The sequence below is a fragment of the Python bivittatus genome, unplaced genomic scaffold (genome assembly GCF_059951505.1).
Source record: "Python bivittatus isolate LINGU-HERP-01145 unplaced genomic scaffold, Pbiv_v1 ctg000310_np1212, whole genome shotgun sequence".
In the NCBI taxonomy this organism is placed as follows: domain Eukaryota; kingdom Metazoa; phylum Chordata; class Lepidosauria; order Squamata; family Pythonidae; genus Python; species Python bivittatus.
The window spans coordinates 10,416,139-10,443,363 of record NW_028277054.1 but is presented as its reverse complement, the minus strand read 5'-3'; the positions used below and the strand labels follow the sequence as shown (position 1 = coordinate 10,443,363).

Here is a 27,225-nt window from a genome sequence, read left to right as displayed (position 1 = left end):
TGGATTTGGCTTACCATCACATGAATCAAGCCATTATGGTTTGTTCAAAAAACCATGGCTTATCATTACCATATTTCAAGTATTTCTGCCCACATTCAGAATACAGCCTCATAAAGAAAAGCATTAGAGCTTTCTTTTGTTGATTAAAATAAGCCCATCGCTATAGGAAACCGAAGGGAATACCGTTATCTCCCACTGAAGGCAAAACTGATGGTTTAAGTGAAGTTCCCTACATCCGCTCAGCTGTGAGCATGTTATCTGGGTCCTTTCTGCCTAGAACCATCTTCAGCAACAAACACCATTTGCCATCCATTATGTAATCATCATGCAATCACAAGAACTTCACCTGAATCTGAGTACTTCCCTCCTGCATCCTGACTTAAAAGCCAATACAAAACTGCTTTGAATGCTTAGGGATAAAACCAATATATAAATGCAGTGAATGAATTCACATATGACACTAATCCATAATCGGGATTATTTTGTTTTGGCACAAAATACGAGGTGAACCTATTTGTTATAACCTGCAAGCTTAATTTATGGTTTCAGGTTATGGGTGAAACCAGCTAGCTGTGTCTTAGTCTACAAACCATGGCTAAAGAAACCCTAGTTTAGGCCTGTATGGGAACCAAGCAGTAGAATATCCCCCCACCCCTCAAAAATATTATCAGTTCTTCAAAAGCACTGCATGAGTATATAGTCAGAAAGAAAGAGAGTCAGTCAGTCAGAATATTTTGTCCTGGCGCACTATATTGAAAATATTCAAACGAAACACAAATCCAGATTCCAAAGTTCTGTATTTTTCAAAATAAAGATCACACATTGTTTAGAGACAATCTACACAAGAGTTACAAAAAATAGTTGCCCAGGCATAAGCATACACAGGTTTGTTAATTATACACATATGGTTACAAGTGTGCTCGCAAAAAGGTTCATTGGAAATATACACAAGGCTCTGTAAATGTACACCGTGTAGTGTTACAATTCTATATTCAAACAAGGAAAATTGACAGTATGTTACATTCACTTACAAGTAGACAAAATGCAAAATACAGTTTATCTTCTGTACAAAAAGGCAAAGTGATTTCACACTTTACAAGGTGAAAGGGGGACTCTGATTGAAAAGGAATTAGGGGGAGAGGGTGTCTTTTTCTTTTTACTGCCACAAAATAAGTAAAACATTGCTTTTCTTTTTCAAAGAGTCAAATAAACACTATTTTTGAACTGAATCATTTGTGTGTAACATTTAGAAAGGATTGCTACTCTCTTGACTAGGTGACAAATAAAAAAACCAAGCATTTTCTTTTAAACATTAACCAGGCTGTATAAAGAGAACATTTCCTTCCAAAGAAAAAAATTTACTTCTGGTTGAAATTACAATTTACAATATACAACACTATATGCTACGACCATAAAAGGGGTGAATATACACTGAAATGCACAGGTTTTGCTAATTTATTTTCTTACCAAAAATGGGTTTATGTTGATTCAAACTTCTCCACATTTACATTACAGAGGTTTACAAATGTACAATTGTACAATCAAAAGTATGTTCCACTACTAGGGTACATTATAGATACAGATTAGACATCAAAACAAGAAAATACTACAAATTTTTATATATGCAAAGTCTACACCAAGTATACACTATATATTTATAGAAGCAAGACCAAAGTTGAATTGGATTTTTTTCTACATGCTAAATAATTAAAAAAAATTGCCTCCGTGTTAACAGAAGAACTGGAGTAGGCAGTAACCACACACCCGCCAGCTATTTAAAAAACTCTCTTGGTGTGCATGTTTTTCCCCTAAAGTTGACTGCTAAGCTCAATTCTTTAGCACATTGTACTATGAAAAAGGAATTTTTAAAAGTTTGTGAAACTTAAAAACTTACCTTAAACTGAAGCTTTAGCAAACTGATTTTTTAAATTTATAAACAGTGTTAAATGCAGATCTGCACAATTTAACTAAAACTTTAAACTTCTCCTTGAGTTTGGACTAAAAGAGAACAAAACAGTTGTTTCCAAAAAGCTCTCCTGTAAGGTAGAGGAGTTAAAAATGTTTTTTTTTTTAAATTTCAGATTAGCCACCTTGAAAGTTTCCATATTTGAAATAGTTACATCAGTGAACAAAAATGTGGCTTTCCATGTACATCTGTTGCCTATGTACAAGAATTCTATACACCACTGAAACAGCAGGGCAATTTAAAAAAATAATTAGTACATGTTATGCAGGATAAAATTAAAGAAATTTACAAAGGGTCTTTTTGCCTCCCCTCCCAGCTTTTTTTCTGTTTAAATTTGTTGACTAGCTTTGTGTTGTAGTTCTCATAATATCTATGTTAAGCAACCATGAATATTTTCAAAGTACATATTGGAACATGAACAGGTTGCTGGTTGTGAATTCCAGGTAGTCACAAATTCTCTTCTGTAGCTCATTGTTTCAGATGATGCCATTTGGTGGTCCACAAATAGGCCCAAGGTCAACCCCATTCTTCATGTAGTACTTCTCCAGCTTGGCCAAGATATGTTTTCCATACGTATATTTGCGGAGAGTGGCAATGTGTGGTCGGATCTAGGGGATGAAGGTAGAGGAATTTAAGAACAAATGGTTCACAAGTACACGCATATGAAACTATGATTGCTGAGCTACATAGGATGCTCCAATCATCAGATCTGTGTATCATCCTGGATCACACAAGTGGTCCTGAAATAGATAAATGGTCTGACAGTGGGGTAAACCAAGCTGCTACAGAATGGATTTAGGCAAACAATTAGCTAGGGAAACAATGGCAACAACCATTTCTGTCTAGAGACATACAGTGCCATTACCTGCTGTAGGGGTGAACTCAGAGAACAGTGAAACTAAACCAAATTGGAGATGATTAATCTTGGAATCTCTGTTGCAGTATTCATGATAGAAATTTGCCAGTGGATCATTTTTCCCAAAACAAGCCTCACTATTGCAACCAATTCTGAACCAACCTATAGTTTCAGGAGCTATAATGATACTTCAAGACTCATGAAAGCAATGAACATATGTACTGTAATACATGTGCTCAGAGTTCCAACATACTTGTGAAATTCTTAAAACTAAATGACTTACTATAGCCTACGTTTTCCAGGAATATCTCAACTAATTTATGGAAGTTTCTGCTACAATTCTAATTTTAAGAGCCAGAAGACTTTTTTGCATTTGCTACAGAGGTCTATGCCACTAAAACAACCACAGCAAAATCCACCATCACTATTTTAGTCTAGTTTCAGTCTAGACTGCACTTCATCCAACCCAATTGGAATCAGCCTATGAATGTTTTGGTATTCACATATAGTGGATTGAATCTAGATTTAATTACAATTAAGGTAGCCTCACTGAAATCAGTTGGATTGAAGTATAATCATGACTAACATAACTTCTTTTAACGTAACTTCTTTTAATTCCAATGGAAAAAAAAATAAGCACTATCTACCTCATCGTATCTACAAGTTCTAGATAGTTAAATCCAAAGTTTTATTTATTAGGGCATTTATTTCTTTTTCCTAACATATGGGGAAAGCCTGCAAAAATGGGTTTCTAAAAGACAGCTAAAATATGTCAACACTGAAACCTACTGAAACACTGAAACCAGTGATTATTCCATGGGGAGATACCACTGCATGGAGAGGTCTGGGTGCAACATGGCAAGTACAACCTTCCCTGAAAAATAGATGCTGAAACCGAAAGCATTCTTTGGAACAGTGTTTCTCAACTCTGGCAACTTTAAGATATGTGGACTTCAACTCCCAGAATTCTCATGTCCCCATGCTGGCTGGGGAACTTTGGGAGTTGAGGTCCACACATCTCAAAGTTGCCAAGGTTGAGAAACACAGAACTGTTAAATGCAAAACAGAGGTTTCAAGTTCTGACTAGCCAGTATTGGGGAGATACATGTGCATACCGTCTAACACACATGCCAGCTATAATGATTTATATTTCCTCTGGAGTTTCCCCATGTTGTTCCAATCCCTGTAAAGACTTGGGATCCTTCCAAATAGTGTATTTTAAGATACATAGTACCCAATCCCTTGGCAGTCATCAATGGTTGGGCATTATAGGATATTCATTTGGATTTTGGTCCTCTTCATGACTGTAAGATAAACCGAATAATGCAGAACTACCAAATATGATTAACTGAAACATTATTTGGATTTTAGTAAGGAATGTGGATTCCAAAAAACCCAGAGCATTCAAGGTGCTGCCCCTATAACAAAAACACAGAGCTAGGTATAGAGATAGCTATATCTCTACAATTGGGGAGGAGTGGTATCTTTCAGATCCTTGGGTAGTACCTCCAGGAAATGCTCTCCATTGTTTCTGCACTGTCTCCATTCCAGCGAACTAGAATGGGCAAATCCAGGCCATCAGCTCACCTTGTGCATGACAATCTTCCTTTGGGCTGGCTCTGCCACATCGATCATTTTCTGTACCACATAATTGGCATACTGATCTTTCATCATGGTGTATAAGGCACTGTGAGGGCCATCGTTCATAGTACACACCTCATCAATCAGCATGGCACGCTCAGTGCGAGAGGCGTGTGTGACACATTTCTCCACGACGTTGCTGCAGCAAGTCAGAAAGGCTACAGGTTATTTGCAGGCATCCCTATCAATGGATTTTGCAAATCATTTCATGCATCTCTAAGTATGCATGCGCATACCCAGAGAGGAAAGAGTCACAAAACATTTGAATGGCATCTCCCTAGTTACATAAGAATACAGACTTGGAAACTGAAAGAAATGGTCAGGACTGAGTTTTAGCCCATATGCAGTCTCCTCACCCTCTATAAACAAGCTTCAAAATGCATTCACTAATGTTGGTTCACCGGTATCAAGAGCAGCTAGAGATAATGCAGACAGCTACTATCTGCATACATCTCAGAAACAACTGCTTCACAACACAACATGTATCCACCTCCGACTTCTTCACCTGCCACTAAAGGTATCCTGAATTGACAATTACAAAAAAGCTGGCTGGGCTAGAGTGAAGATCCTTTTTCTAAAGAGGTGCTGAATGTGCGTTACACAGCACTTGCATATCAACAGCAAAATTGCTCTTAGATGTACTTAGTTCCTGAAGGCAGTAACAACTTCAACCTCCTCTAGTACCTACATTATGCTATATAGAAGCTGCCTGTTTGGAATCAGATAACACTTTGCTCCTGATCTGGTCCTCATGTGGAGGGATGTGTTGGTGCAAACACTCTGGCTCCCATGGATTTGAATTATGTTTTATATGAGGGCACTGCTGGATAAAATTGAGCAACACAGCACGAAGTGATAATCTAATCTTTCTTTTGCTTTGCTCTGCTCCCCCACTGCATTTAAACTCTGCTCCTGCAGAATGCATGATTTCAGTACTCTTTTGTCTCTCCCTGCCCTTCCCAATGCCACATTCTGCTTTATGTAACTCTGCCCAATAAAGAGATCTGAAGATGCTTGGGTTTTTTTGGGGGGGGGGAACTAATAAATGCTTTGCCTTTAAGATGAATTCTGAAACTTCACTCTGAAGCATAGCTTTTCTTTCTGTATATGATACACTTAAACAGAATCTTCCTCCACCTCCATTTTGTTTTTGTTTTTTCTAGAGCTAATTATTTAGAAATAGACAAAAGGAAATACAATGATACCTGGCAAATTTGTGTTGACTGAGTACAAGCACGTTGCCTCTAATTTCTGCCACTATCTTGCTTTTATCTTCAGGTCGCCCGTGTTCAAGTACATGTTGGATAACATAGTTCCCATATTGATCCTATTTGGGTAGACAACAGGAGCAGATTAACTCTTAAAACTTTTTGTGTTAAACATCCTTAAAACACGATTGTAATTACTTAGTATATATTTATAATAAGCCAGGTTGTAATAAAAGCAAGTAATTACAATTTTCACATCTGAAATGGCATACCAAAACTATTACCTTCTCATTAATTTTTTGTCAAATTTATAACCCACCTTTCATTCAGGAACTCAACACAATGTATGCAATGCTCTGTCCTATTTTTCCTCCCGACAAGCCTAAGAGGTAGGTTGGGCTGAATGAGTGTGATACCCAGCTGCTGCATTTTCCTAGTGCCAGTCTAACACCTTTAACAGTACAGGTAGTCCTTGCTTAGCCACCATAATTGGGACCAGCAACTCAGTTGCTAAACAAAGCAGTCACTAAGTGAAACTGCAACTGTGGTTATGATCTTCCTTCAGCTTTCCTTTGCTTTACAGACCTGCGAAGGTCATAAATGCAAGGACTGGTTGTAACTTTTTCATCACCATTATAACTGTGAATGGTCACTAAATGAGGTAGTTGCTAAACAAGGACTACCTGTATACCATAATGGCTGTATTTTCTGCCCTTCTCCAATCTGGGTATCCTCTGGATGTGAGGAGTTCAATTCTCAGATTTGCCTATCTAGCATCGTCATTGCTGAGAATTTTGAAAGCTGACCACATATCTGGAGGACACCCAAGTTCCAGAAGACTGTCCAATTTCATGTATTATTTGATGTATTACCTGCACAAGCTGTTCTGTGTGCTGATGAAGCTCTTCTAGGATAGGGAGGGTCTGTTCAGGGAGACAGTGCTCAAGGATCCTCTGAATGACCCGGCAGCCGTATGGATGGGTAGACAAGGCAAACACCTGAGTTCAACAGACAGAAGTGAGGACAGGGTAAAAATCCTTACTCAGAATAGCCTAAATTTAAAACAAAAAACAAACAGGCCAATGTAGTAATATCATATATTTAATGCTCGCTAGTGATCAGTCACTGACAGCTCCAAAAGCTGTGAAACTGAATTCTTTGTACATTTTAAAACTTGATATTAAGATTGGTGACATGGTGCAGTTGGAAGACAAATGGTCATATGAGCTTTCAAAATGTAGTCATCTTGAACTACCTTATTTCCCTGCAGTTCTGGAAAAGAGAAGGTAGGCTCGGCCTACCTCATACTGGGTTATGGGAACACAGCAATGCTTTTAGCTTTCTGCACAGGACTTTTTTGCTCCTCACCCGTAGCGTCCCAAAGTCTTGCCAGAGGATCCAACTACTTTTTTTTCCCACTGGCTGTTCTTTATGGAGAGATATATATCCCCAAGCTCGTAGGATGCTTTAACTTTCAATCTCTTCTCAAAACTTACCTCATTTTTATGATTTTTGCATTTCAGCTCTTTACTTGCAATCCAAGTATATACAACAGAACTGATCCATAATTTCCTCAGTGACTTTTGGACAATATTTGGAATTTAAACACTGCAGGGCAGGAACATGGAGACACACACCCACACCCACACATATATATATGAAGAAACTTTCCATCTTTCCTTGCACTTTGTCTCTCCCAACACTTTCCCAGTTACTCTATGAAGCAACACATGTATATTGGCGGTGTAATAACAGTAATAGAGTCCCCAGTTAAAAATGAAGAAAAAAGGGGCTACTAGACAGCAGCAGACAAATAGATCAAATTAAAGAAACTTTTCAAGAAAATAAAACATTTAAATCATCTGGCATCTGATCATCAACCTGCCATTTAACTTAAGATGGAATTCTCAAAACTAAGTGCTTTAGTCCTGACATTTTACAACAATTCCCCTGCCTCCTATTGCCGGTGCACATTCTTTTTCTCTCTCTGTCACATACACACACAAACACATACTTACCTGCCCCTTAAATGCATCAATTATAAACTGCAGGGATTGTGGCTGCACACATTCAATGCATTTTTGCACCACGTGATTCCCGTTCTGGTCTTTCACACACTTCAACACGTGGCCATCCAGTTCTCGGACCATCTCGTTCTATGGAAGGATGGGTAGAGAAACAAAGAGAAAGCACCACCAGAACCACAGCCAGCAAGCCCTGTAAGAACCAGACCTTAAGAACCAGCTGAGATGATTCTTCCTCCTAAACCTGCACTGACCAGCAGGACTCTCATGGCTCTTGGGCAAAATGAAACTTCTCCCATCCCTTGTTTCTGATAACCAGGAACTCAAAACAGGTGGTTCTGGTCTTACTGGAAATGACCTGACATTGCTCTGATCATCCCAGAAGTGTTTTGTTCACAAAAATCTCAATTTCAAGCTCAAAATGAGATGGTTGCAAACTCAGAACACTTCTGGAATGGTCAGAAGAGTATCCAAACAGCAGTTCTGAACTTGGAACAGAGTATTTCAAATTCAGGATGTTCTGAATTCAAAACATTTTGCACAGGCCTATTATTTCCCTTCCCAAAGAAATGTACCTGTGCCTGGAGATCACAGGAGAAGACTTTGCTTAACGTGCTGTGGGTGTGTGGGCTATCTCAAGAGAGGAATGTCTCAACTGTAGCTCGTCCTAGGTACCAATCACCACTTCCCTCCCCCAAGAAAATGGAGCGAGCAAAGACTGCAAAGGACTGGTTATTGCTTTCTTCACTAGCTTTCTGGCAAAGAATGATCTGGAAAACACAGGGAGCATCCCCCTTGGCCACCGACCCCTGGTCCTATGTTCCCCAAGAGCATTTCACTATTTGTACACTTACACAGGTCACAGAATAGATGCATCACAACCACTAAAAGGAAAAAAAAATCACAAAGACAGAGCCCAACGCAATTTCGTTTTAAATGAAAGGAAACACTGACATGTAACATCAATAAGTAAAATTAAAGTGGAAACTTACAATTACCTGCTGGTCTGGGGGAATAAACTCGAGAGCTTTTTGTATAACTCGGCAGCCATACATTTGCAAAGCCAGGGAGAGGACGTGGCCACGGATACGTTCTGCTAAGGCGAGCTTCTGTTCTAGGCTGCCAAACTAGAAGCAATGACAGCATTAATAAGACACATCCCAGAGTTTATCAAAACCTGTCTGAGCAAATAAGGGCCACCTAATTTAATCTTGTTTTTAAATGGCCAAAAGTCTGCAAGACTGCTGAAATCACATGGAGTTTCTGCATTCTCACATGCGATTTCACAAGGTGACATTATCACGACTTCTTGAGATTTGGGGTGGGAAGGTGGTGGTGGTGTATGTCTAGAAAGTCTGCCAACTCCTGAATCGTTCTGCTTAATTTGAGGTTAAACCAAATGGAAACAACGCCTTCTCTGGAAACAGCCTTGTAGACTGAACTCACCTCAAAAAATTTCTGGATTACATAATTCCCAAACACATCAACCATCAGCTGATACGCGGCTTGTAGAATTTCATTGAAGACAAGCTGTCTTTCAGCTGGGGTGGCACGTTCCAGTTTAAGCTGGATAAACCTGGGGATGGTGCAGTTAAACAAGACATTCATATCACTGTTGTGTTTTTTTTAACCTGAACTGAAATGATTAAAGTAGGATAACTGTGTCTAGCATTTGCCTGACACAAACTAGACAAACACCACTGAGATTTTCTACTACACTAATCACCTGTGACCCTCCATATAGCAATTCCCTACTGATTTTAACTCAAAATAAGCATTAACCCAAGGACCCCAATGGCTACCACGATGCTGAAGCATATAAACCTTTCTGCATAAAAATACCTCTTGCTGTCTTTGCCCCAGGACAGCTCCTTGAACAAGAGCTTTTAGAGACAAGTGGCTTGTAAAGTCTGAGGGTTTCTCTCTAAGGAAATACTACTGTCAAAACTCTTGTTAGTATTTTAAAGTTGCTCTTAAGATTCTCCTTTTCTGGCAGTCTTTCGGACAATTTTGCTCCGTTTCTGTTCCCAGCGCATTATACTGTCTTGTTGCTTTATATTACTCTTCGAAAGAAGTTGATCATGCTGGGCATTGGAAAAGCCTTCCTTTTAAATAAATGGCTGAAATAAGATGGCCTCACTCAGGTCAGGGACCTTTAAAGAAAATGACTGCACACCAGACCAACGAGGCATCCACAGGACTCTCATTTTTTGTGCTTTGCCTTCATCCTTCATTAAGCTTCCATGTGCATTACCCTAGCTATTAGTCTGTATAATGGCATTTTGCCTTAGCTGTGCAGATGCTGCTCTTTCTGGCCAAAACAGCAGCATGTTGTACTATGGCAGGCACACTCTCTTCTGTCCAGAAAGAGAAAAATATGCTGGTCTATGATCCTAATAAAGATTTGATTTGACAGAGAAAAATGAACCTGCAAATCCATCAACCCATATGCCAGAATGCAGCTATCAAAGCTCTAGCTAGTCAAATGACAAGGCATTGTGCTCTAATAGGTGTAACACAAGCAGTCATATGAGGGAGCAGCTGTATGGACACAAGGAAAACTGGGCCTTAATAAGATCATCAAACCATAACAGAGTTGGAGAGGACTCCATAGGTCATCCCATCCAATCTTCTGCTCAGTGCAGAAGGTTCAGTTCAAGCATCCCTGACAGACAGCTGTCCTGCCTCAACTTGAACACATCCAATGCAGGAAAATCCATGACTTCTTTAGGTAGTGAGTCCCAAGGTCAAATTGCTTTGACCCTTAGGACATTTTGCCAAACATTTCTCGGGAATCAACTTTCTAATGACTTGGCCATTAGTCTACATCCTACACTGTGGGATGAAAAGAGAATAGGAGGTGGCCTTCTTCTGAGAGATACTCCTCCAAGGAGTTGAACAGGGCTACCGTATCTTACTGGCTTTTCTCAGTTAACCCGCGTTCATTACTCTCTCCTTGCAAGACTTAGTTTCCTCTCCTCACAGCCAGAACCCAAGAATGAGGTAAAGTTTATATCTTAGCATCCTTACTATGTAGAAGGTCCCAAGGATTTCATTAAGAAAACAAAAATCTGGAATAAAATATGGTGATGAAAATTCTGGTTGTGGCACAACTCTGGAGATAGCCACACAACATAAATATCTAAAATATCTAAGATCTGCAGAACGTATTCTATTCAGCATTCCCCACCTGCTATTTTCCATAGAGTTAAACTAAAATCCCCAGAATTCCCAGCCAACTTAGCTGCCTATTCTGAGACTTCAGGAATTGGTAGAGCACTGAAAGGGCTTATTTAGACTGGGAGATCAGGTTAGCAGAATTATCCTCTGCATTTCTCCCACAAATAAAAATATACCAGAAAAAAAATGCTATGTTTATTAGTCATATTTCATGCATACATTTGTGCCTTTTGTCCAGCAGAACTCAAAGTTGGACAAAGCACAAATAAATTAAGACACTGCATACTCATGATATGTGGGTGCCCTTGTGCCAGTCTCTCTCTTTTAGCCCTAGGAAGAAAGCAATGGCACTCTGGAAAAAGCTGCCAAGAATACTGCAAGGATTTATCTATGTAGTTGCCAGGAGTCAAGACTGACTCTAAGGGACCAAAACAAAAACCTCGTAAATGTAAATGTAAATGTAGACTAATTTGACTTTGTCTGGCCCCATCAACTTTGGGGAATGTGGTCCTGCAGCGTGCTACTCAAACGCTATGCTTGGCCTCAAAAAAAAAGTCATGCACCCCTTTCTACAAAAGACTAGCAGTTCTCCTCTGCTGGTTCTCACCACTCACCTTGATCCATGTTGATCCTGGGAAAATTCCATGATGTGACCAGCAATCTCTCTCAACTGCAGGTTTGGGTACCGGTTATTACGGAAGTCTTCGAGTAGCCTGCTGCGGCCAGAGGGCATGACATCGGACATCCCATAGCGCAAACGTGAGGATGGGAAGAGGGTGCTGCTGGGACTAAAGAGACTGGAAGCACTGCTCGCGCTTCGGTACTTGGCTTCGGCTCCGGGGGCAGCAGAGATGTAACGGCCGCTTCCATTTGTGAGACCTCCTGCGAGGATTTTTTAGAAAACAAATGTTAAAATACAATGGTAGTTTATGTAGCAGGTAAGAATGAGTCACGCTGCCAATACATGGAGTCATTTTCTCCAGGCTATAACTGAAGTGGGGCAGACTCTGACTGAAAGAAATCCACATGACCACTGAGTAGTTGATTTTAGTCATAAAGGGAAGCTGTGGTTTTCATGCCCTTTGAGCCACTTGCGCCCCTTTCCTTACTGGCACCACTGAGGTGACTGGAAGTTTCTACATCCAACTTTAAAAGTCTCCAATGGATGAGGGCTAAAATAAGATAGCCCCCTCCCAGCAGGAAAGCTCCACCAGAGAAAAAACCGAGAAACCGAGCTTCTACCATACCTTTGCTGCCACAGAAGGAGCTTTGCACAAGTGATCTAAGCAGATAAGTAGCATTTACTTTCCCAGAAAAACTATAATCAGGACCTATCACTTAGCAACAGCGTACCTTTGCTGCTCCTGCTGCTGCTGCTGCTAAAAAAAAAAGCTGCTAGAGATTTCAAGCTTAATGTATGCCAGTGTTGTCCAAACTTGGCCACTTTAAGGTGAGTGGACTTCAATTCCCAGAATTCCCCAGCCAGCATGCTGGCTAGGGAATTCTGGGAGTTGAAGTCCACTCACCTTAAAGTGGCCAAGTTTGGACAACACTGATATATGCAAACCCACAAGCTCTACCCCAAATGCCACTGACAATACTTTTTTATTGCAACATCTTACATGCGGTCCTATCCTTCTCCACTGCCCCCACCTTTCTATTTGCTAGCATATGCTCTTGGAAAAACATTCTGTACAGACTCACTAGAAGACTATGTCTCAGTCAATAGACCATCTGGGTGTGTAAATACATTACCCACAACCTACAGGTGTGCAACCCTATCAAGAGCCAAAGATGGAACAATCCTGGATCCAGCTCACTTGCGGCTACGCAGCCACTCTGCTTAATGGGATCCTATAGTCTTTCAGACCAAGACAGAAGCTGGAGTTGAAAGCCAGTAAGGGAAAATCTCCTGGCTAATGTGACTGAAAGGATAACAGTCTAACCAACGAACATTCACAAAAGGCCCATTTTACCTAATATTGGGATTCTGTTGTTCTTTCTGGCCAAGACGAATAAAAGACGACTTTATAAGGATTCCAGATCATTTATAAGATAGAAGTCGTCTGCACTTCTCTAACTGGGCAAAGCAGGGGCCCAATCTTGCTGAGCTCTCAAAACAGCCTTGCAGAGCAGGCCCTCAAGAAGGAAGCTTCCTAGCCAGTTCAGATTTAGGACTCTAGAGGCCCTGTCACATCAGCAGGAACATCCAACCAGGCTATATAGCCATTTAGTGCAGCAGTAGATAGAATGGATCCTTCCAATATTTTGAATTAGATGCCCTAAGCTGTCATTCAAATCATCTGGAGAACAGCAAGCTTCCTACAAACAGTGGGCCAGATGGGAAGCAATGACAAGAGTAGCAGCCACAGCTTCAACCAAGAAGCAGATTTAACCTGTGAGAACAGCAGCGTCCTTACCAAGGTTTAAGCTTGAAGAGGAGCCATGAGAAGACAAGGATGGTGGAGGAGTCTGAGAATGGCCAGGTCCTTGACTAGGCAAAGGCATGCCTACTGGACCTGGCGAAGAGGAAAATCCAAGGCCATTATAAAAGCTATGTCCTATAGGAGTCAAATTGCTGGATGTCCTCTTATAGAGATCAGTGCTGCCCGTGAGGGAGTCTCTGCGAGAACCGCTGCCTGTGTTGGAATTTGCAACTGAAACAGAAAGGAATGGAGGGGAGAGATGAGCGAAAGGTTCCATCAGTAAGAAAAGGAGAAGGTGGATATTAACAACGGAAAATATCTCTGGGTCTAATTATCAAAGCAAAATTGAAAGATTCGGAATTATCTCCAGATGCTACTGGAAATTCTTTCAAATTAATGGAAACAGGGATGACAAGAAATGTCTAAACTTCAAACAACACTCCCTACATTAAATAATTTAAAAATAATTATTTTAAAAACTGAAATCTTACATGATTTTGGTGGTTTTGCACAACACTGCTAAAACCTTGCAAAATCTTACTGGAATGCCAACATCCTGTGAGCTTTCTTGTATTTTTACACATCATTTTGGTTTTCTCACATGAGATTTCTAGAACTGAGGGATCAGATTACTGAAAGAGAGATGGCATTTCTCTGAGATTTTCATTTTTGCTGAGTCCTGGAATACAAGCCACTTTCTCAACAATTTAGCAAAGAACCAGTGGGATATGTGATAACCAGTGAGATATAAAGGACGTAAGTACTGGGATTTAGGGTGTGAAACAAAATTTACTGGGAAAACTCGGGTTAGTCACAATTTTAATGTAATACTTTAGAGGCAGGTGTTTAAATAAAATAGGGAAGACCATGAAATGCTAGGAGAATGCAATAATAAATACAGCAATAATATTCCTTCATATACAGATATCAATGAACTAGATTATGGGCTGTGTTAACACACTGCACTAAGTGATTGCGTGATTTGTTTGATTATGGCTGTGTTGTGTGAACACAACTCCTGTGGCACCCTGAGCAAACTGTAGCTTTAGTGCAATGTGTAAACCAGGGTCATGTCATAAAGGATCTTTCTTTGCTGGATCTATTATGAACCGGGAGCTTTATTCAGAACTGACCTACATCAATTTCTTATCCTCCCCGACCGCAGCAACACATAGATACGTAGTGTTTCTCCACTTCAGGACAGATGCCATTCCTACCTGCTGTTCCGAAGCCTCCCAGCGCAGACCCCAGGGTAGCACCAAGGGAACTGCTGCTCCCAAAGCCAAGGGAAGTGTTGGCAGGTTGGGCAGAGCCCTGAGAAAAGAGCGAGCTGCTCTGTGAATTGCTAGTTAGGGAATTGTTGCCGTAAAAGGAACTGGACGCCAAGTTGCTGGTGGGCTGCTGCTGCGGCTGAGGCTGTTGAGTCCCGAGAGGTCGAAATGGTCCACTGGTCGTTCCTGCTAGGCCACCAGCAGCACCATTTGCTGAAGCAGCAGCAGCCGCAACTGCTATTGCACGGAAAGGAAAGGGGAAAAAAAATAACAAGTCAAAGGACGGGAAACTGCACACAGCCTAAATCGATACAGCATTTGCTTTACACAACGCTATCTATCCAAATTCATTTCCAGGAAAGGCCATCAATAACTTTTATGTATCTCTTGGACCAGTAATTTCTAAACTGTTGGAGAACAGTATTAGTGTATCACACTGGCAATCAAATTAAATGATTTGCTATAATAGCAAAGCAGTTTCCATATAAGAGTCCCTACCCTCCTCTCTTTCTAATGAGTTTGCAAAGAGGAAGGTACCTTTGCTGGAGGCCTTTGCAATAGCCGTCATCAATAATTTTCCTCCCTTGTCGTCAGTTCTGGAACTGCCCCCATTCCAGACAGAATAGCTTTATACAACTAATGCCTAAGAACTATTCCCAGTGTGGCACTTTAGAATCTACTGACATGTAAACCAGGTATCACGGCTTAAAACAAACTCTAGCTTGCTAAAGCAAAGCACAAAGCAATGGCCTGGTTGATATGTAATATTAAGCCACAGTGGGAAGGATCAGCGTAACACGATTTGCAAACGTGCCCCCTGATATCTTAGCATTGTGTGCAAATCTAGTCACTGTGGGACATTCAAGAATTACTCAGTTAAAAAGCCCTAGCTAAGCATAATGTGTGAATACAGCCAATTCAGGGTTGGAAGATGGCACATTCAACACTTAAACCAGAATTCCTGCTTTGTGTGTTATGACCTCAGAATCACATGCACAGAAACTAAATGCTAGTTCAGTGGGCATGGGAGAATAAGCAGGGGAGAACGCTCAGGCTCAGTTTGCTGCATGGGTACTGCACCTTCTTGCTCACAGATATGCTAGACAGGATATGTCTTTTTCCTATTTAAAAATGTAATGTTTCATGTTTTCTATGGATTTTAAGTCCTATACGACTGTCAGTGTTCCATCCAGATTCTGATGCCTGCTATATCTAACGGTTTCATAAAGCTGCTAAGAATGACTATGCATCGAATCGCTGTTCTCCCCAGAGCATATCTGAGTAAGACTTGCCTGCTTGTGCAGCGGAGGAACTGATGATGACAGGAGCAGGAGCTACCAGTCGTACTGGAGCTCCAAGGCCATTCCTTGCCCCTGTATTCACCACAAGAGCACCTGTTTGGTCGTAATAGGCAGCGGGAGCCAGGACCGGATAACCTATGAAGACAGGTCAGACAGTTAGAGGGAATTGCCTTTGCAACACTGTATTTTGTGTTACTCCAAACCAAATCCCCTGTTTCCACCTCGGCTCTTATGGAAATCATAAGCTCCTACCCGGCATTCCTGCTGCCAGCCCCTGCCCAAAAGCAAGGGCTGAATTCACTGCTGCTGCGGCCACTAAAGGATCAGTCTGCTGGCCCTGTTGGTTCTGATTTGGGGTCAAAGGGCGCTGGCTGGCTCCTCCACGGAGAACCTTGGGAAAAAAGCAAGTAAATATCAGGTATCGGCAGCAACAAGAGCTGAACGCAATAAGCTGCAATAAACATAGAACACCTTCATTAAGTGTCATATATGCAAAATCAAAAATGTGTTGTTTATGAAGGTCCAGCTCAGCTCTTCTGAGTCCGTAGCAAGGTTCTCATTATTGAACAGTGTTCTCAGTGAGGGCAAGGGTGTCATCACAGCCAGACCTCTGAACTCAACTGACTTGGAGAAATAAACTAAACACTGTTTCCTGATCCTCTGCATGGTTGAAACCATACTAACAGATGACTATTTTGTTGCAATCAAATATATTATGCTATTCTGCCAAGCCCCCATGTCCAAAATCCAGACAGACAATCTGCTTTGAGGATATACATGCATAACTTTAACCAGGATATGATGAAGCCTGATAGAACACACTAAACCATGAACCATGATTAACAAACCCAGTGGCTGAGTTCACACAATACACTATACCAAAATCACATTGTGGCTTAATGTGATACGTGAACCCAGTTGAGAATTGCCTGTTAATGAGAACTTTTGCCAATATTATACAGTGGGGCAAAAAAGTATTTAGTCAGCCACCAATTGTGCAAGTTCTCCCACTTAAAAAGATGAGAGAGGCCTGTAATTTTCATCATAGGTATACCTCAACTATGAGAGACAAAATGGGGGAAAAAATCCAGAAAATCACATTGTCTGATTTTTAAAGAATTTATTTGCAAATCATGGTGGAAAATAAGTATTTGGTCACCTACAAACAAGCAAGATGTCTGGCTCTCACAGACCTGTAACTACTTCTTTAAGAGGCTCCTCTGTCCTCCACTCGTTACCTGTAGTCATGGCACCTGTTTGACCTTGTTATCAGTATAAAAGACACCTGTCCACAACCTCAAACAGTCACACTCCAAACTCCACTATGGCCAAGACCAAAGAGCTGTTGAAGGACACCAGAAACAAAATTGTAGACCTGCACCAGGCTGGGAAGACTGAATCTGCAATAGGCAAGCAGCTTGGTGTGAAGAAATCAACTGTGGGAGCAATAATTAGAAAGTGGAAGACATACAAGACCACTGATAATCTCCCTTGATCTGGGGCTCCACGCAAGATCTCACTCCGTGGGGTCAAAATGATCACAAGAACGGTGAGCAAAAATCCCAGAACCACATGGGGGACCTAGTGAATGACCTGCAGAGAGCTGGGACCAAAGTAACAAAGGCTACCATCAGTAACACACTATGCTGCCAGGGACTCAAATCCTGCAGTGCCAGATGTGTTCCCCTGCTTAAGCCAGTACATGTCCGGGCCCGTCTGAAGTTTGCTAGAGAGCATTTGGATGATCCAGAAGAGGATTGGGAGAATGTTATATGGTCAGATGAAACCAAAGTAGAATGTTTTGGTCTAAACTCAGCTTGTCATGTTTGGAGGAGAAAGAATGCTGAGTTGCATCCAAAGAACACCATACCTACTGTGAAGCATGGGGGTGGAAACATCATGCTTTGGGGCTGTTTTTCTGCAAAGGGACCAGGACGACTGATCTGTGTAAAGGAAAGAATGAATGGGGCCATGTATCGTGAGATTTTGAGTGATCACCTCCTTCCATCAGCAAGGGCATTGAAGATGAAACGTGGCTGGGTCTTTCAGCATGACAATGATCCCAAACACACCGCCCGGGCAACGAAGGAGTGGCTTCGTAAGCAGCATTTCAAGGTCCTGGAGTGGCCTAGTGGGAGAACTTGCACAATTGGTGGCTGACTAAATACTTTTTTGCCCACTGTACATTCATGGCCACATTTCCATCTTTCTCCTCTACCTCTCCTCCTCTCTTATGCATACACTAGACCTTCTCCTTTCTGAAATTCAAAGGCTAACACACAAATCTCATTTATCAGCTTCTACTTATACTAGTGTTTCTCAACCTTGGCCACTTGAAGATGTGTGGACTTCAACTTCCAGGATTCCCCATCAGCCATGTTGGCTGGGGAATTCTGGGGGCTGAAGTCCACACATCTTCAAGTGGCCAAGGTTGAGAAACACTGACTTATACACTTTGCTACAACTACAGACCTGGCTCCAAGACAAGACTGCTCATAAGGAAACCCCCCAAAAACAGTCTCACATTGTCACCAACCGGATCACATCTACGTACAACAATGGCAATGTGTAGTCAGTCTTTGAGCAAAGCAAGGTGATGCTTCTTACCTGCTGTTGCCCTTGCTGGGTCTGCTGAGAGGTTTGCTGATTTGAGGAGTTTGTGGCGGCGGCAGCAGCAGCTTGCTGCTGGAAAAGACTGGCAGGATATACTCCCCAGGGGGCTACTCCGTAGTACTGATGGGGGACAACAGCAGGCCCTAAAATACCAACAAAGGACCGGCATTCACTTACGTTCAGCACTGAGCCTGGCAAGGTTTTGGTGCCAAGCAAAGAAGGATCTGTTCAGCCAAGGATTAAATCAGTGTTTCCCAACCATGGCAACTTCCAGGTGTGTGGACTTCAACTCCCAGAATTCTCATTGATGGCTATGCTGGCTATGGAATTCTGGGATCTGAAGTTCATACACCTGGAAACTGCACAGTTGGGAAACACTGGCTTAAATCATAATTTTAAACCAGCACTGGATGGGTTCACACAATATACTAAACCAAAGTCAAATAAAGCACATTATGGTTTAGTGTGACATGTAAATCCAGCCTATAATATCACACTATAATTGGCTAGGATATATTTTTTATGCTGTATTTATGCCCTCTGTTTGACTCTAATTTCACACAGAGTGGTGTTACTATATTAAAAAAAGAAAGGAAACAGGCAGCTGAGTGTTATTATCTGGTTGCTTAATAATATATACAGTGCATTTGGAAAGTATTCAGACCCCCTTCACTTTTTTCAATTTTGTTATGTAGCAGCCTGATAGTACAATCGTTCAAATTCATTTTTTTTCTCACTAATCTACACTCAGTACCCCATAATGACAAAGTGAAAACAGAATTTTAGAAATGTCTGTAAATTTTTTAAAAAGGAAAACTGTATATAAAATTATAGTACCTGAGGTACATATTTTAAAATACAAGAAAAATATATGCAACGTTAGTTCTCTAATTCCCAAACTAGTGTTTGACAACAATGATGAACTTATTAAATGATATATCATACTGTTTTCCAATTCACTGAAACTACTATATTTATGTATTATTATATACTTATTCAAACCTTGTTAATATAAAGGTTCTACTTAAACAACAAAAATATTTAATTTTAATGTTTAAATCAAGCTCACATATTCAGGAAGTATAGAGTTACAAGTGAGGATATTACCACATTTAAACTTGAATCATGATTTATCATATTCTAAATTTTAACCTACTCCCTTCTCTGTTAATTATGAGATAAATAAATTGTAATTTTTTTCAGATGATCTATAAATTTGATTGGACAATAATTAACTGAGTGTTTGCAAAAAGTGTCAAGTAAATATTTCTGTAGCGGGCTGGAAAATATACTTGGAATTTATGGATGCAATTGGCTCAAACTGACTGCTTCTAAGCAGAGAACTGGTAATTAGTTTTAGCTGGCAAGAAAGCTGGGAAAGAAGGAAAAGAGCCAGAAAGGGAAAAACAGTTTCAGCCTTTATTATTGTTTTATTATTTATCATGTTTTAATCTCACACTTCCTCCAAGGAACTGAGAGCCACTCTACAGGTAGTCCTCGCTTACTGACCATTTGTTCACGGTGACTGTCTGAAGTCACAATAGCACTGAATAAGGAGACTTATGACCAGTCCTCAGAGTTACAGCTGTCACAGCGTTCCCATAGTTATGTGACTGCGATTCAGGCACTTGACAACTGGCATGCATTTATGATGGTCACAGTGTCCCATAGTCACACGATCACTATTTGTGATCTTCACAGCCAGCTTCTGACAAGGAAAGTCAATGGAGAAGCGGCAGAAAGTCACAAGTCACGGTCATGTGACATCACACTTAATGACCCACAATGATTCATTTAATGACTGCAGCCAGAACTGATGAACTAGCACTGTAAGTCAGGCATGGTCACATGATTTTTTCCCCTTTTTTAAATGCTGTATTTACACCCTCTGTTTGACTAATTTCACATAGAGTGGTGTTATTATATTAAAAAAAGAAAGGGAACAGGCAGTTGGGCATTATTATCTGGTTGCTTACTGTGTTGCTCAGCGATGCAGCTGCCAGTCCCAATTGCAGTCAGTAAGTGAGGACTACCTGGTTATCCTCCCTTTTATTTTGATAGCAATATAAGGAATTAGGTTGCCCAATCTGTAGGGTAACTTTTGATACAATAATCAACTTGCATCCATCCATTTGCAGAATAAAGCAGCCAAAAGCATAGTTCTGCAAATACCCAAGATTGTACGATGGGTAGACTCCATAGAAGTTCTCAGTTTTTACTTGCATAAGGGTCTGGACAAGCTAAGCAACATACTTGGGGTCAGTGTTGCTTTCCTGCCCCCCCCCTTTCCAAGCCACGTTCTAAATCTCGCTGCTCTGAAATCCAACGCAAGGGAAGGCAGCAAGCTGGGAAGGATACTGTGACTCAAGATGCTAAGCTAATTCTGTGAGACATAAGCAGGATGGCCCCTTGGAGCCCCAAGTATTTGGGGGTTTCTGTCCCAGAGCAGAGAGCATTTTGAAGCACCTCACCTAAAGTCGCAGCTGCCGCAAGCCCTGCTGCGTAGGGATCCGTTCCTGGTGGAGCAGCACTGATGATGTAAGGGTTGGGCACAAAGGCAGCAGGAGCTAAACCTGCTGAAAACATACCTGTCAGTGAAAACAAACTTGACTAGCACTGCAACCCTACTAAACCACGTCTGCAGGTGATGTGGGGGGATGGAAGCAACCTATCTATGATCAAACAGAGTAAAAGGGTTCAAGGCATTAAGACAAGAGCCATAAATCTTCAGAGATCTTCTGACAAGAAATACTGCAATGTTTGTGGTATTATTCATTTTGATTTATTATAAAAAGAGCATAACTTTAAAAATGTGCTCTTCCATTTTTTAAATAATAACATAGGGCATTTTATCCATATTTGCTTTTTGTAACAGCTCTATGAACCCCCATAATAAGGCAAATATCGTTCTGTTTGCCTTCAACCTAATTTAAATGACTGGCAATTCTTGTTTAAACATTATGTGAGGCTATTTCAGGAGAAATATCAAGGCAGGAAAACGTGTTTCTTAGTTAAATCTTGTAAGCAGCTTAATTCACGTCTGGCTCAGAGGCAATGAGTCCTTCCTATAAAAGTTCTCATTATAGACTCTCAGTCTCAGTGAGGGCAAGAGCATCATCACTGCCAGACGCGAGAAAGATAAGGATATAAAGATCCTGTAGAATCACACAATCATTTCTGCTTTACCCTTGCATTCTCTTTTGAAACAAATGAACGCCATCTTCAGAGTTACGTAACCAAGTGCTGAATGTAACAGAGAAGGGGACCACATTTCTACCCATTCAGGACCTGAAGACTTACCTATGTGAGGCTGATGGGCAGCTGCTAATGCGTATTGCTGTTGTTGGGCTGCTGTCAGTTGCTGGACAGCAAGTGCATTCGGTCTTTGGAACAGCTGAGAAATTAAAAAAATAAAAAGATATTCATTTTACAACTTTATCCCAATGCTCTTAATGCCAGGTGTCAGGCCCAGCCGAAGAACAACAATGAAAGAGCCCAGTTGAGTACAGTTCCTTTATTTGATTACACCTTATAGACAGAATCTTGCAAAACTAAATCTATACTACAGCAACTAGTGGATATACCCTGGGAGATTCTAGGGAGTGGCCATCCTGAATCTCTTACTCTTCTCACGTTCCCCCTGCAGACTCCTTTCCCCTCCTGGAATTTGCCCCCTCTTTCCTGATAGCCTTGATCTCCCACATCACTCTCCTCCTCTTAAATACATTCCATCACACCAGGACAGTATTACTCATCTGACCTAAAGTCCATTTCTGCCCATAACTCTATTCCTCTAACAGATACAGGCAATCCTCATTTAGCAACTGCCTTGTACAGTGACCATTTGCAGTTACATGATGAAAAAGTAACTTTGTAACCAATCCTTGCATTCACAACCTTCGCAGGTCTGTAAAGGAAAGGAAAACTGAAGTAAGATCATAAGCTTAGTCACAGTTTCACTTAGCAACCACTTCGCTTAATGACCAAGCTGCTGATCCCAACTGTGGTTACTAAACAAGGACTACCTGTATTTTATAATAAGGAGGAACAACCTGGGCCCCTGCAGATCCTATTAGATTGCAATTCTTCTCATGCCTAAAACTTGCCATAATGATTAAGGCTGATGGGAGGCCCCATGCTACTCCCTCTTGCTTTACTCTCTTTCTAGCCATCTTCCTCTTTTCCTGTTTGCCAATCTCAAACTGACTAATATGCGGGTCTCTGAATGACAACTCAGTTCACTGTTATCAAATGGTTAGGATGCACTTATTTGTCTAAATTTCCTATTCCTAGAATGCACTTGTAGCTACTGCCACAATAATGTGGCACGTCATATAGGGCCAGAACAGGCTAACTGTAATAGAATGACAGAATTAGCTGTAGAGAAAACTTTGTAATAAAATAAGCACTCATTAACCCTAAGCTTTTGGCTATAAAACAATGCTGACACTCATTTACTTAAGTCAGTTCCTTAGCCTGAATGCTTTTATAATGCTTATATCCTATATATCCTTATAGTATATATACAGGCAGTCCTTGTTTAGCAACTACACTTGGGACCAGCAACTCAGTTGTTTAGTGAAGCAGTTGCCAAGTGAAACATGACTGTGCTTATGATACAAAACTTCAGCTTTCCTTTGCTTTACCAACCTGCAAAGGTCGTAAATGTGAGGATTGTTTGTAGAGTTACTTTTTCATCACTGTCATAACTGCGAACAGTTGCTAAATGAGGAGTACCTGTATAGGATAGATATCTTATATCTCATTTATATCATTATCCGCAGACAGGCCTGAAATGCAAGTGTTCAGAGCAGAAGGAAAGCTTATTGAAGAAGGAGGCTTGGGAAATCCACTTGGGAAATCCACAGAGCTATTTCAGCTATCTGAGATTGTGTGTGTGCAAATCCATGCCCCACACTGAAGTAAGGTGGAGAGGCTGAAAAAGGCAACTAGGTAAATAAATGTAGTACCTACCTGTTGTTGTGAATTGTAGTCAAATAAGCCCACAGTTGCTGCAGCGGAATCCACAGGTACCTGGGTGCCCGAGTAATCAAACTGAAGTGGCTCCATGCCAACATGCTCCATGGGATCCAGGGGAACACTCTGTGACTCTATATTGGAGAAATCCTCCACAGGCTTGGCACCATTAGTACTAGCTAGCTGGGCTAAGCTTTCTGATCCATTCTGGTTTGGCCCTAAAAGATCCACATCACTGGCCGAGTTCTGGCAGTTCCCTGGTGTCCGGCTGAAGAAGAAAGAGGAAGGTGCATTTTCAGTTTGGTTCTACATATTCCCCATACACTTAATTTAAACTTAGATCTCTATAGGAACATGTATACTTATATGTCATAATATACTCTCCTTAGCTAAGATGTGTTATCCTCTGAAATGGCTTCTCTTCTTTTGTACCATAAACTTCTCTAACCCAGACATGGTACCATATCCAATTCTCTCATAGGATACTTTTATCTGTAAAGCCTTCAATGTAAACTGAAGGCAACCCAACAAGGCCTTACAAGATTATCTTGTTCAATTAAAGATCACATCAGGCAGCCTACTACTATGTGATCTCCCAAGAGAAAAAGGAAAAGAACAGCCTTGGAACCACAATTCCCAGGATTCCCAACCAGCAATCCCAGCATATTGAGTCACCACTTACAACGGAAAAAGCTACTTGGCCCCTTCTACTATACCAACTTTAAAGTCCAAGCCTAGTAATTTGATGATGCATTACAAAGTTCCTGAGATCAAACTGGACATTTTTGGCTACATTTGTACATAACATTAAACTATGTGCATATGCACCCTCTCCTTCTGGAAGAAGGAATAAAGAAGCACTCCAATTCATTTTCCTGGCTTGCTGTGCATCAATGAAAACAATCTCTAAATTAGGATTTAAAAGAAACTTAAATTTCCTGAGCAAGCCAACTAAGAAGCCAGGTCTTATAACCAGCTTGCTTAGCAACTGATTAGAATTTAATTTAATCCACAATTCCTGGTGTAGTAGGTAACAAGCCAAGAATCAAGCAAATTAGAATTGAATATGTCTTGGGAGAAGAAAGAGTACAGAAGTCAGAGATTTCTTTCTGCTCAGATGATATTAACCATGATTTGGCATTATGAACTGCCACCCTGCCCAGTGTACAATCTGCTTATTGTACAGTATGTACAATATAGCACAGAAGAGAGGAACTCACATATGGAAACTTACATACCTAAAATCCTTTGCATCCGCATCAATTCCATTTTGCACAGGCAAACCATTAGCCTTGTCCATTACGTCTCCCTCTTCCTTCAAATCACCTAATTTATCACCATCAAATGTACTCTTATTTTTCTTGTCGCCTTTATCATTGTCATCATTCTCTGCATCCCTTGGCCCCTGTGTAAAGCACAGAGGGTTGCTAAATTTTGCATAAACTACAATTAACTAAACAAGGAAACTATGTCAGAAAATTCAATTATAAAGATTTTGAAAAAGTCTACATCAATACTTCTAAATATCACTTATAAGCTTAACCATTGCTTTAATCCAGTTCTATTTAAGTTTGTCTACATCAACATAATGTTTTGGGCATTTAGACTATGATCAACTCAAAACTGTTCCAAATACAGCGACAATGCATCAGATATATCCCAATAGATAACTGTGATTTAGAAATAGCAATGCCATAAATAATCTAGTATTACTTACAAATCCTCCTTTTCTGAGACAGGAATCCCCAGGGGATGAACTCAACACATATTCTACCATGCTAACTCCAAGCCCACCACTTTCTGATCGTGGAGACAGCACTGAATTAACCTCATTATTCACATGAAAACCTTGACCAGGTCTTCTCTGAACCATGATTGGTTGGGAAACAGAATGATCTGCAACAAAAATAAGTACAAGAGTATAAAGTCACCATTTCCCAAAAGGGAAATCTACTACTAGCAAATATTTGGGGTCTGTAATATATGATTACTTTCTACCTTATTCTTTATGCACTATTATCTATTCGCTGATTTTATCAATTTCACTTTTTTTCTAAAAGTCACCCAGGATAATAATGTTCAATTAAAAATACCTACTAAAATTTAGCATGAAATCTAAGGACAGGGAGACATTTCCCTATATAGTAAAAGTTGAGAGCAATACTAATATTCATCTATGACAAAACGTTACATAACATTTCATGTTCAACAATACAGAAAAGTATTTACTGCCTATTTAAAGCAGAGACAGGAAGGAGCCAATCTTTTCCCTCTCTGCAGGGTGTTCCATAGTCAGGTGCTGCTATCAGAAGTATCCATCAGCCTTGGCTCTCCAGGGCCTCTAGCACTGATGTTAAATGATTAGCAGCCTCATATAAAAGAACAGGGTGTTTCAGATATCCTGGTCATAAATAATTTAGGGCTTTCAAAGTCACAACCAGCACTCTGAATTGTAGCCGAAACAAACTGGAAGCAATATACTGTTCCAAGGTGGCGCAATGTAATCTTTGAAGTGCATTCCAGATAAAAGTACCACCCCATGTAGAAAAGTTTTCATTCTGCCTTTAAGGAACAGTAGTCCTTAACAGCTCAAAGAAATTAACGTCACCCATCAATGGCCACAGTCAGCCCTGACTTTCTTTTCCACTTCCTTAAAAAGTGCAACCAAGATAATTCACTATTCTGCATTATCTAATTAACCAATAAAATTATACTTAATTTTGCAACAATTTGCAGTTATGGACTTTTTTTCCCCTAAGATACTTTTACTAAATGTACTATGAGTATTATGAGGCAGAGAAGTCTAGCTATGAAAGAGAAATAACAGAAAGATTGTCCAGAATTATTTACAACCATGGTAATTCAAAATACCTGATGTCCCCCAAGCGCTGTCTCTCCACTGATCACCCAAAAATATTCCTTTTGGTCCATCTTTGCTTGAATCATCAGACTCCCAAAATTTTTTCCCTGGCAAAAGCTGCTGTAAAATAAAATCAGAAATACTGCTATGTAAAAAGGGACCTGGAACATTAGGACTAAGATAAAAGCATTATAATAATACCTAGTTCTCATCTCTCTGTTGCCCTTCCTCATGTAACTAATATATGAAGCACATTTTCCTAAGTATGTTAGTACTGCAACTTCCCAGAAGGGTGTGCTTGCTGGGACTTCTGAAGCTGCCCTCTCAACACATCTGGAGGGTATGTGTCAGGTATGTCTGCCATCCAGCATTTCAAAGCAAGGTAAAGCAACAGGTAAGGGGGACTGGAAGAGAAAGAGACCTAATTTTGGACAGAAGAAAAAAAAAATCATTACTATTCTCTTCCTGCAAGGAACGAGGCAGCAATACTTCCTTGAATTACAAAGAGAAGGTAAACATTCTTGACCAACATCTCTAGTAGATCACCATATTAATCCAATTTGGGGCAGGTCTAGGTCAGGCACAGCAGGCCTGGCAATATCCTTTGCTCCACCTTGCACAAAAGTTTTAATGACTGATGGGCCTTAATTAGGTGCACTAGGATGGAGAAATCATGATAATAATAATGTGAGGCAGAGTTGGGTGGAACAAAGTTGAGTAGTAGGGGAGAGACACATGGCTGGGAGGGGGGAGAGAGGTACAATTAGGAAACTATCTTCAACAAAAAAAAACCAGTTAGAGCACAGTTAGTGAAGAAATGCTTTATAAAAGGGAACTCATAAATAAGTGTACTAAGAGCAGTATGACAGTAATGCTTCATAAGAACATACAACTAATTTAAG

The 27,225-nt window shown here is 40.5% G+C and overlaps 1 protein-coding gene and 2 non-coding genes across 14 annotated transcripts in view; all 3 read right to left on the bottom strand.

Annotated features, from left to right (window-relative positions):
* Positions 1 to 752: 752 nt before the first annotated feature.
* PUM1 (pumilio RNA binding family member 1) overlaps positions 753 to 27,225 on the bottom strand; it is a 49,511-nt gene continuing 23,038 nt past the window's right edge. The window contains exons 4-22 of one of the 12 annotated variants that reach the window (XM_025169240.2): positions 26,335 to 26,443; positions 25,181 to 25,359; positions 24,702 to 24,868; positions 23,461 to 23,731; positions 21,787 to 21,880; positions 20,958 to 21,074; positions 18,481 to 18,629; positions 16,126 to 16,264; positions 15,865 to 16,008; positions 14,519 to 14,806; positions 13,296 to 13,532; positions 11,490 to 11,757; positions 9,142 to 9,271; positions 8,694 to 8,822; positions 7,690 to 7,827; positions 6,544 to 6,669; positions 5,669 to 5,790; positions 4,410 to 4,602; positions 753 to 2,574 (exon numbers count right to left, since the gene is read on the bottom strand). In XM_025169240.2, the coding sequence (XP_025025008.1) occupies positions 2,443 to 2,574; positions 4,410 to 4,602; positions 5,669 to 5,790; positions 6,544 to 6,669; positions 7,690 to 7,827; positions 8,694 to 8,822; positions 9,142 to 9,271; positions 11,490 to 11,757; positions 13,296 to 13,532; positions 14,519 to 14,806; positions 15,865 to 16,008; positions 16,126 to 16,264; positions 18,481 to 18,629; positions 20,958 to 21,074; positions 21,787 to 21,880; positions 23,461 to 23,731; positions 24,702 to 24,868; positions 25,181 to 25,359; positions 26,335 to 26,443 (3,132 nt within the window). In that variant the 3' untranslated portion in view covers positions 753 to 2,442. Of the gene's footprint in view, positions 2,575 to 4,409; positions 4,603 to 5,668; positions 5,791 to 6,543; positions 6,670 to 7,689; positions 7,828 to 8,687; positions 8,823 to 9,141; positions 9,272 to 11,489; positions 11,758 to 13,295; positions 13,533 to 14,518; positions 14,810 to 15,864; positions 16,009 to 16,125; positions 16,265 to 18,480; positions 18,630 to 20,957; positions 21,075 to 21,786; positions 21,881 to 23,460; positions 23,732 to 24,701; positions 24,869 to 25,180; positions 25,360 to 26,334; positions 26,444 to 27,225 lie in introns of all 12 variants that reach the window. The other 11 variants (XM_025169241.2, XM_007432294.3, XM_025169238.2 and 8 more) reach the window with 11 other exon arrangements.
* On the bottom strand, positions 16,395 to 16,480 carry LOC112541130 (small nucleolar RNA SNORD103/SNORD85). The gene has a single exon (XR_003085158.1). It is a non-coding gene; the product is annotated as a small nucleolar RNA SNORD103/SNORD85 (small nucleolar RNA).
* On the bottom strand, positions 21,526 to 21,614 carry LOC112541131 (small nucleolar RNA SNORD103/SNORD85). Its single transcript, XR_003085159.1, has one exon. It is a non-coding gene; the product is annotated as a small nucleolar RNA SNORD103/SNORD85 (small nucleolar RNA).